The sequence below is a fragment of the Castanea sativa genome, chromosome 5 (genome assembly GCF_040712315.1).
Source record: "Castanea sativa cultivar Marrone di Chiusa Pesio chromosome 5, ASM4071231v1".
In the NCBI taxonomy this organism is placed as follows: domain Eukaryota; kingdom Viridiplantae; phylum Streptophyta; class Magnoliopsida; order Fagales; family Fagaceae; genus Castanea; species Castanea sativa.
In genome coordinates this window covers 62,912,933-62,924,576 of record NC_134017.1, presented here as the reverse complement: position 1 = coordinate 62,924,576, position 11,644 = coordinate 62,912,933, and the positions used below count along the sequence as shown (strand labels likewise).

Here is an 11,644-nt window from a genome sequence, read left to right as displayed (position 1 = left end):
ACCCAATCACATCTTGTTAGCCCAACTTTTATTATACTTGAGCAAAAAACCAAAAACAAAAATTGGGTTGTATAGGATTTAAGTTTACAAAATTTTTGCTAATGGCCTTTTAGTTTAAATAGAATTTAAATTTGTTTTAAATTATTGTTAAATCTTATTTTGAACTATTATTAAATCTTATCCTTTAGTCAAAATGTAGGTTGTTGTTTTATATGTAGTTAATTTTCTAATTAGTGAGAGTAGCCACTTAGCCCAACCACACAAGTCAAAAATTTATTATACTTCAGGACCAAAAAAAAAAAAAAAAGAGTTGTGTGGATTTAAGTTTAGAAAATTTTAATAATTGACTTTTAGTTTGAATAGAATTCAATTTTTATAATAAATTATTGTTAAATCTTATTCCTTAGTCAAAACTTGAGTTGTTTTATTTATTTTTATTTTTTAAAAATATACTAATTACTAATTAGTGAGATTAGCTACTTGACGGAACCATGGCTTCTAAGCCCAATTTTTATTATATAGTATACTAGCCGCTAATTCGTTCTATGCACGGAAAAATTACTTAAAGAGTTTTAAAACAAATTAAACTAATATTTTTCAATGAATTTTTTCCCTCTATCTCTCACTTAGTAATGGTCTTACCCCTTAATGTTTAAATGTTATGAAGTTTATAATTTTCTCCAATGTTTGATTTGTCCTTGCAAACGTAATTAATACCAAAAAAAAAAAAATTCATAAAAAAATTTCATTGTAAGAAGACTAATATTATAATGTTGCAATTCGGTTTTTATGATTAAAGCTCTAATGTACTAAAAATACCAATTATGTTGATGACCTAATATGCCTAATGCACATGAAAAAAAAAAAAAAAAACCATTGGAAACTAAACCAAGAGGCACAAACCATGAAGTTGACTTAAACTAATGCATAAGTGAGACATGTTATCAGACACATGGTGTACTTCACAAGGAATCAATTTTGTATCGGAGATCATTTTGGTTTAGTTAAGGAAACGATATATTTCGGTTCTAATCAATATTGATGTGCCGTTTTGGAATTATCTATACACACACACGCACTATACTATTTTTTTTTTTTTGGTTTAGTGAGTGTGTGTCACTATACTAATTATTGTTCAAAATGCTAAAGATACTACAAATTTATAACATACTCCCTCCGCCCCAGTTTGTTTGTCATCTATTCTATTTTAGGATGTCTCAAAATATTGTCTTGTTTCTAAAAATAAAAGTCATTAATTTACTAATATTCCTATTATACCCCTACTTTATTTTCATAACTATTTGAAAAGAAAACTAACAAATATTTAAAAAAATAATAAAAAAACCAATTTAATTGGGGCACCATTTTAGTTGCCTCGTTAAGAATAACTCTTTTTTAAAAAAAAAAGTTGATAAATTTATTTAAATGTAATTTTGTAAACTTATACATTTTTATAAGACAAACAAGATAATAAATGATGTTCTCTTAAAAAATTTGATTTTTCAAACAGGACAAACAAATTAGGACCGAGGGAGTAACATGTTGTAAATTAATGTGATTATAATTATAATTGGTAAATGGCATTATCATAATAAATAACAAGTCTCATCACACGCGCTTTGCACGTGCAATGAGACTCTTTTTTTATTTTTCATTTAATATAATTTTTCAATTTGAATTTATTTATTGTTAGTGAGTTTATAAAACTAAAATTTAGGATATGAAATGGAGTAAACTGTTCGGTTTAGTATGTGCTAGTTTTTAGGAAATAAAACGTATCAAATGTATTTGTGCTAGTTTTTAGATAGAAAGTGCGCTAATTTTTAGGAAAAAAGTTTCTCTGGTAGTTTTTTTTTCTTCTAATTTTGTTAAATTACAATTTAACCATATTTTTTATTTTTTAAGAATAAAGATTATCTAATTAGATTAGGGGTATTTTTGAAATTTTCTAAAGTCATAACTAATTTTTGATTTCTCTTCTCTTAATATATAGAGATAAACAAGTGAAAGACGCTACGTCCACAACATTTTTACAATATTTTCATAACAAATCACAGGTGGTTAGCTGTTATTGGTTCAAATTTGAACCTAACACTAAGATTACTTTTTTACCCCAATAATAACAACCAATAACAACTTGCTACTTAGGATTTATTGTAAAAATATTGTGAAAATGTTGTAGACATATTATTTCTTTAAACAAATATTAAATTTTTTTGCTATGACCGGTGACATTAGTTTCTAGAGGTTAAGCGATGAAATTTGTTGTATCGTACTAACATTTTTTTTAACCTTCTTTTATTTTCATCCGCTTATTCTCTCAACCTTTTACATTTTTTCATTTGATTTTTTCTCCTTTTAAACTCCTCCACATGCTATCGTCTTCGGTCCAAAATAAATAAATCCTCTGCACGTTCCCACTGGCTTGAAAGGCCACAGTTGTAATAAGAGATGCCAACACCATCAATGCACTTCGCTTCCTTCCAAGCCAATCACTATGTTGATGCTTAACTACGGGCCTCTCTGAACTCTCTTTCATGGTTAGTATTGAGGTTAGAGATTTAAGTTGCGTTTGGCATTGGCTTAAATAGCCAGTTTTTTTTTTACTATTTAGCTTTTTTGTACTATTATTCATGTTATTTTTGTTACTATTTATGGGATCCAGATCCTCTCCATTTCTATTTGAAATGGAGAGTGTCCATTTTATGGATAGGATTCGTTTGAAATAAATCTAAAGCCTAAAACATGCCACGTCAATTAAAATCCAACTGACTTAAATCAACAAGTTCAACCGGGGTTAGTGTAAAGGTTATTGCCATTTAATATAAATATTCTTTTTTATTCTTTTTTTTTTTTTAACTATTTCTCTCTATCTCTCTTCATCTTCCTCTCTTTCTCCGTCTTCCTTAAAGCAACCAACAACCACAACAACAATAACTCCACCAACATGCCACCGCCACTACCACACCACCACCACCATACCGCAAACCCACATTAGCCACCATCACTATCAATCACTCATCCCCACCACCACGGCAACCCTTCACCACCACCATAAACGTGACCCACAACATAATAGCAAACACAGTGAAACCCACCCCCCACAACCAACACGGCAACCCCCACCTCCACAACCATCAATCACCCAGCACCACAACAACCCCCCAACCACACCCACACTCAACAAACCTACGACCAAATTCGATTATATAAACTCACACCACGCTGATCTCACCACGGCAACAACCATGCCGCCCACCCCACCACCACTAAAACCCACCTCACTTTAGTACCCAACCAAAACTGAAACCCATTTACAAAACTGATGTTCACCCAAAATTGAAACCCATTTACAAAACTGATATCCACCCAAAATTGAAACCTAGCCGATCTGATGGGGTTGTCTCCATGCTAATTTGAGAGAGAGAGAGAGAGAGAGAGAGAGAGAGAGAGAGAGAGAGAGAGAGAGAGAGAGAGAGAGAGAGAGAGAGAGAGAGGAAGGAAGTGCTTCAGGTTTGAAGAGGAGAGAGCATAATGATTTGAAGAGAAGGAAGAGAGAGAAAGATAAATGAAATAATGAGGAGACAAAGAGAGAGGGTAGAGAGAAGAAAAATTAGAAAATAAACATTATTTTATTATTACTTCAAATGTCCAGCATCCAGTTGCTAGGAACGATATTATACTTCTCTGATCATTCAGTTGCTTTGTTCTATGTTTAGCATCTAGATCCAAAGAGACGAGGTTTCTTTTCTTTTCTTTTTTCTTTTTTTTAAGTAAAGTGGTAGCAAGTTGCAACGCAGTATTAACCTTTACAGCTAACCCCGGTTGAACTTGCTGATGTGGGTTTGCGGTATGGTGGTGGTGGCGTGGTAGTGGCGGTGGCATGGTTCTAGCAGGGTGGTAGCAGTGTATTGCAGTGTCTGTTTGGTAAATTTTTTAATGGGTTGTTGTGTGGTGGTGTGGTTCTGGCATGGTGGTGGAGTTATTGTTGTTGTGGTTGTTGGTTGCTTCAAGGAAGAGGGAGAAAGAGTGGAAGAGGAGGAGAGATAAAGAGAAATAGTTTTAAAAAAATTAAAAGAATAAAAAAGAATATTTATATTAAATGGCAATAACCTTTACAACTACCCTGGTTGAACTTGCTAAGTTAAGTCAGTTGGATTTTAATTGATGTGGCATCCTTCAGACCTTAGATTTATTTCAAACAAATCCTGTCCATAAAATGGACACTCTCCATTTCAAATAAAAATGGAGAGGATCCGGATCCCATTACACTTTTTTGTACTATTTATGAGTTTCACTGTACTATTTCAGCTACTTTTTAACTTTATCTACAATACTTTCAGCAAAAAGTTTTTAGTTTCAGCTCTTAGTTATCCGTGGAACTTATGCTGGAATTAATTCATGCACAATCGGATGTATATCTTTTACACTTAAAGCCCCAACACCTCGGAGAATTTCCCCAATCTCCATATCCCTCAAATCTCTGGATCTTTGTAGTACCAGAATGTCTAAAGTTGTAGGGTCAGTGCAACCAAATTTGAAAAAGCAAAAGAAATAGAGTGAAACTGAAGCGGTCACACATACACACACACACACACACAGAAATCTAAGGTAGAGAAGAAACGAAGAAATAGAGGGGGAGGAGCCCATAGAGAAAACGAAGAAAAAGAAACAACGGCAGTAGAGTAAACACGAAATAAGAAGAGAAGAAACTGAGATAGAAGAGATAGTCCATACTTCTTCCAATATATCAGGTTAGAGATAAATAGAATAGATTGTATTTGCACCTAGGAGAAGTTGGGACAGAAAATGACAGAGTGGGAGTGCTTCCGGCTTTGAACAAAGACAATGAGATTTGAGAGACTAAAGAGAGGAGGAAGAAAAAGTATCGGTAACATCTATTGAAAATAAGAATTAATTAGTAAAATAAAATAAGAATTAATAATAACAAAAATTAGATGACGTGTAAAATTGTGAGGATTCCAAAGCTTAGGTGGCACAATATAAAAATGTCAACAAAAAGTCAAAAGTTCCAATTATATATTTATTTATTTATATATAGATGATTTCTTAATAGAATTACTTTTTATTATTTATATGAAATACTTTGATTTTTTTTTTTTTAAGAAAGTGAAATACTTTGATCTTGGTCTACGTAATTGTAAGTTGCAACAACAACCATTCTGTCACTCTGGTAGTACTTAATAATTTTTCTAGAGTACGTAAGGGTTGGATATTTGCTATCCAATGAATTTGGGACAAAGTATAATTTTGTTTCATAGGGAATCAAGGAGTTTCCTTCTTCTTCTTTTTTGGACTCCAAACTTGATTTACACTTATTGGGTAAAAAAAAAGATTATTTATAATTTACATGATTAGAAAATTAAGATCATCTAGGATTCTTGTTGTAATCAAGATTAAAATCACGAATCAAAAAGAAAAAAAAAAGATTAAAATCATCTAGAATTTCTTTTCATTAGGATTCTTGTGGGTGGCAATAAAACGTGAAAAAAAAAATGTAAGAAACGTGTACAGAATAAAAAAGTGTAGGTTTCTTAAAAAATAAAATAAAAAATTGAAGAAAATATAAAGATGATATCAACTCTGATAAGTGATAACAACGGATTATATATATACATATAAAAGTTGATAAGGAGTTGATAAGAACAATTATAAAATCATGATCAATGAGACTTGAAACTTTTGGGAACTTTTGGTTAAAGTAGAATTTTAAGTTTATGGAAATTTAGGTAATAGAGTTAACTACTGGCAATAGAATTTAATCTACTGTAAACTATCTTAATAACTAAAAACTAATTAATGAGAGTTTTATATAGTAGAGTAAACTATTGACCATAAAATTCTATTGCCAGTAGCTATCTCAATAACTAATAATTAATAAAGAATTTTCAAAAAAAAAAAAAAAAACTAATTAATAATGAGTGTGGACACTTGTATTATGGTGTGTGTGTATATATATATATGATTTTTTTTTTTTGAAAGGGTATATATATATATGATTTGAATGCTTTCCTACATGTTTTGCATTCCATCTTATGGTTGTTATTTTATTGCATCATTTTGAATTAGAATATAGTATTAATGAATACAATTAACAGCTGGATATATTTCCATTATAAAAAAAAAGCTAAATAGTGGACATATACCTCTTATTTGCATTATTATTATTATTATTAATCATAATTAACATCGCATAAAAGAAATCATAATTAATAACTGGATATATACCTCTTTCACGTCCAGTTCTCAACTATAAGTAAAGTAGTAAACGAAGGTTTTGCTTGACCACTTCAAAATCAAATCCCATACCAACAGAGATTTTCCTAATATAAAGCATAGAGTTGTGCGTAAAATATATAATATATTCCTCTTCCTTGATTTCCTCCAAAGCTTATGATGCTAACAATGAAAAACAAAACATGGTTTTCCAAGCTTTCACTTTTCTTACTTCTGTATATTATTTGGTCTCTGTTGCAAGCACCTACCTTGGCAATCAAACAGGTAATTAATAAGCATTATATCTCAATCTCCATGCATTTATCTGTTAAAAGCTTTCTTTTCTATATATATATATATATATATATATATATATATATATATATATATATATATTTGCATGCATTTTCACAATTAACAAAGTACAAAAACTAATCTGTTTTCTTTTTCTTCATTCTGAAAATTTTACTCTTCTGCATGCATTTTTCAATTTACAAAGTACAAAAACTAATCTGTTTTCATTTTCTTCATTCCGAAATAGTCTTATATAGTGTACTTAGGATCACATGCACACGGTCCAGAAGTTTCTGAGGTTGATTTTGATCGTGTGACTGATTCTCATTTTGACTTCCTTGGATCATTCTTGGGAAGGTAAGCAACGTGGTACCTAATTTTTGTGTTTAGAAAAAATTACTTTTATTTTTTATTTTTTATTTGTTTTCATGCAGTAAAGAGATTGCAAAGGATGCAATTATCTACTCGTATCAAAGACATATCAATGGTTTTTCTGCCAACCTTGAAGAGGAAATGGCAGTTGAAATCGCAAGTGAGTTTATAGAAGCATGTAAGCAATTTCATTCTATATATATGTGTATATATATATCGTGCTAATGAGGTATATATTAACTGCCATGCAGAGCATCCAAAAGTTGTGTCGGTTTTTTTGAACCAAGGAAGACAGTTACACACAACCCATTCATGGGAATTTATGTTAATGGAAAAAAAGATCGGCGGTGTGATACACCCCAGTTCCTTGTGGGAAAAGGCCAATTTTGGTGAAGACATAATTATTGGAAATCTTGACACAGGTAATTTCTTTTCCGGGCTTTGCTTTGTTCCTCATTACTAGTATTTGTTTTGCCACCCAATGTCAGCATTTACCGTAGCCTGTAGGTCCTACTAGGTCCCATAAATCTCGGCATGGGACAATGTCCTTTCAAATTTTTATCTTTGAAATATAATAAGTCTACCCCTACAATATTTTTCACAAACTGTTGGAAAGTTAATAGTTAATGTGAAAATCATTGACAATTTATCATCTTAAAAAAATTTGAGAGAAGTTGTGTCAAACTCAAATTTTCAATCTATTAAGTCCCGGATTTGGTGATATTGTAGGTGTATGGCCAAAATCAAAGAGCTTCAGCGGCACAGGTTATGGACCCATCCCATCAAAGTGGAAAGGAATCTGTCAAAATGATACAGTCCCTTGCAACAGGTCTGCCCTACTTAATGATTCAGTATCTTTACCATATTGGCTTAGTACTGACTACTGATTGTTGAAATTAATCCTACTCTGCTACTCAAGAAATTTTACTTTATGTTTTTTACATCACACAATTTCTCTTAAAATGGTTGAAGTTGTTTAAACAAAACATCTGTTTTTCTTTCTTCTTTTTTTTTTTTTTTGGTTAAATCTTAACTTCGTTTCCAATGAATATATTTGAATGTTTCTTGTAATTAGTCAAATTGGTAAAATAGTAAATAATAAAAGAAACCATTAGTTCAAATTCCATTATTTAACAAAACATGATCTTATACCATTATGTTGGTTACTTTGGCATAAATTCAGTTTCACTTTCTTGCTGTAATTTTGGGATGGCTGTAATTTTGTACCAGCATTAGCAGGATTCGCCTAGAATTGTACATTCAAATGCACCACGATAAGCTCAATGGTCCAATATCATTCTCCAATGATGTGCAACCATTCCTAAGAACTTAAACCCTTTTTATTTTTCTGGTTGATTTATGCAGGAAACTAATTGGAGCGAGATACTTCAACCAAGGCTATATTAATTTTACTGGGCCTTTCAACTCTGCACTTAATAATGCGCTTGACCATGAAGGCCATGGTTCTCACACACTATCAACTGCAGGTGGGAACTTTGTTCCTGGAGCAAGTGTAATTGGTGTGGGCAATGGAACTGCCAAAGGTGGTTCCCCAAAAGCCAGAGTTGCGGCCTACAAGGTCTGTTGGAAACCAATTAATGGGAGTGAATGCTTTGATAATGATATAATGGCAGCCTTTGATATGGCCATACATGATGGGGTTGATGTGCTTTCTATGTCACTTGGTGGCAATCCAACTGATTACTTCAACGATGGTATGTCAATCGGGGCATTCCATGCTGTTAAGAATGGTATTGTTGTAATAAGCTCAGCTGGAAATTCTGGACCAAAATCTGGAACTGTAACAAATGTTGCACCTTGGATGATTACTGTCGGAGCTAGCACTTTGGACAGAGAATTCGAATCTTTTGTTGAACTTCGAAACGGGAAGCAATTCAAGGTTTATCTTTCTATTCCATTCCTCTTTTTATGCAAAAAATTTCTTTATTCTATCATGTGTTTTAAGGCTTTGTGTCATTTTATAATAGGGAGCAAGCATGTCTAAACCTTTGCCAGCTGGGGATAAATTCTGCCCACTTATTAGTGCTGCACATGCTAAAGCTGCTAATGCATCTGCCAAAGACGCGTAAGAACGAATTGTTTGACAGATTTCCTCTTCGAAATTTCAATTAAAGGCCTCCTAATTGAAGCTTGTATTAATTGATATTATGTTTGTGCTATGCAGTATGCTCTGTAAACCAGGTACATTGGATCCGAAAAAGGCTAAGGGTAAAATTCTGGCCTGTTTGAGAGGGGAAAACGCAAGAGTAGACAAAGGTGAGCAAGCAGCTCTTGCTGGGGCAGTTGGGATGATTCTTTGCAATGATAAGCTCGATGGTAATGAAATTATTGCCGATCCTCACGTACTACCAGCAACACAGATTAACTATAAAGATGGTGTAGCAGTCTTTGCCTACATCAATTCTACTAAGTACTTTCTCTTTCTCTCTGTATATTTCTCTCTCCAACACCAAACACTTTTGTCAATTTACTTATTAGTTTTTTGAAGTAACAGTGATCCATTGGGATATATTACGGCCCCGACAGCAAAAATTAACAAAAGGCCTGCCCCATTCATGGCCTCATTCTCGTCCGTAGGTCCTAGCCAAGTTACACCCGAGATTCTTAAGGTTTGGCTATGAGTCTAATCTTGTTTTCTGTGTTGGCTGAAGTAATATTTTTCTTACACTTCACTACCAAGTAACCAATTATTTGCTTTTCTTAATGTTCAGCCGGATGTTACTGCTCCTGGAGTGAACATCATAGCTGCCTACACTGGAGAAGCAAGCCCTACAGAAGAAAATTTTGATAAGCGTAGAATTCCTTTTATCACCATGTCTGGCACATCTATGTCCTGCCCTCATGTTTCTGGAGTTGTGGGTCTTCTTAAGAAACTCCATCCTGACTGGAGCCCATCTGCCATAAAATCCGCACTCATGACAACCGGTAAGACCTTTGAATTTGATTCAGCTCATAATCATCTTAATTATCTTAAATATCATATATATATATATATATATATATATATATATATATATATATATATATATATATATATCTTCTCTTTTACCGGAGGTGGTATTATGTGCTGAGTGCAAATCTCTCTTATGGGAATATGTCATTCACTGGTGTAGTTCATCCCATGTGAGAGAGATTTGCATACAACTACGAGTCTGACACAAAATAACAAATTGTCTTGCGTGCATTGTGAAAGAAATGATTGACTGTGCTTTTGTTACCAATTTTCTTTTTTGTGTATCCACTTTTTAACTATATCTTGTGCCTACTTTTTGGTGTGTGAATGTTTTCTACAGCTAGAAGAAGGGACAATACTGAGAGTCCAATCCTAGATGGATCTTTTAACAAGGCAACGCCATTCAGTTATGGTGCTGGCCACATACGACCAAACCGTGCCATGGATCCTGGTTTGGTCTATGACTTAACTGTCAATGATTACTTGGACTTTCTTTGCGCTTCTGGCTATAACCAAACTTTACTGGAACTCTTCACCGAGGCTCCTTATAAATGTCCCAAGTCAGCTAGTCTTTTGGACTTCAACTATCCATCCATAACAGTCACTAATCTATCTCGGTCAGTAAATGTGACTCGAAGGTTCAAGAATGTTGGCTCACCAGGCACCTATGTAGCTCGTGTCCGAGAACCCACTGGAATTTCAGTTCATGTTGAGCCTAAAATTCTGAAATTTGAGAGTATTGGAGAAGAGAAGAGTTTCAAGTTAACTGTGACCAAGAAAACTATGAGCAAGAAAACTGCTGGAATGAGAACTGAAGACTATGTATTTGGAGGGATAGTTTGGTCAGACGGCAATCACTATGTAAGGAGTCCAATAGTAGTTGGTATGCCTCTTGGCCACTGATTAGCAAGATAGGCTAGTAATTAGTAATTAGGAGTCAACCTCTGGTTAGTAGCAGTAATAGATTCATTAGATTTGCTCTCTCCAATTGTTTTATACTTGTTCTTGTGTCATTTTTTTGGATTAGTAAATGTGATTTTTGACTAAGAACAAGAGAGAAAGCTGTGATTGAATCTCTTGGCATTGCTCACTTCTTTATAATGACTTGTAATAATAATAATATAATAACTAGTGTAAGAAAGAAAAAAAAAGAATTAAATAGGTTGTGTACCTTTTTTCACACCTCTAAAAAGGGCATAGAATATTGGTTGAATAGAAACCTAATTCAATTAAAATTTTAAATTGTTTAAGAAAATGTTGTTAGTGAGTTGAATCATCATTAACAATTAATTCCACTAATGATTTGAGACTGTAATACGGTAGGTGGATTACCGATATTAGCCACTTGATCTCTCACACGGCCCCACACACCAAACAACCTCTCTCTCTTATTATCATTTTTTTCCCAATGGATGTATCATTTATAAAATTTTACTAATAATGCTTAGTCGTCATTTATGTAGAAACAATTATTTTTTCAAAATTAAATAACAGATTATATCACAAAAATCTTAAATGGACTAGTTATGGCCTTAAAATTGCTAAACCTATAAATTTCATTTATTCCAAGGTAAAATATTTTCTATAAGACAAGTATTTTTAGAGAAAAATGCTTGGTTTCTGGTGTTTGGTTGTATTCTTATATATTCTTTTGAAAACTTTTTAAGATGATTTTTTTTTTTAAAATTTCCTATTTTTTTACACGGACTTTTTTTTTTGACGAAATTTATATAGACATAATTGATGGTTATTTTTGCCAGAGTCCTA

General features: G+C 32.7%; 1 protein-coding gene across 1 annotated transcript; it reads left to right on the top strand.

Moving 5' to 3' along the window:
• The first annotated feature begins 6,414 nt into the window (after nt 1–6,414).
• LOC142635584 (subtilisin-like protease SBT5.4) lies at nt 6,415–10,780 on the top strand. Its single transcript, XM_075809725.1, has 11 exons — nt 6,415–6,522; nt 6,779–6,888; nt 6,966–7,063; nt 7,155–7,325; nt 7,633–7,732; nt 8,269–8,803; nt 8,892–8,989; nt 9,089–9,334; nt 9,419–9,533; nt 9,636–9,849; nt 10,218–10,780. Exons 1-11 carry the CDS (start codon nt 6,415–6,417, stop codon nt 10,778–10,780), a joined length of 2,358 nt encoding a protein of 785 aa, XP_075665840.1.
• The last annotated feature ends 864 nt before the right edge of the window (nt 10,781–11,644 follow it).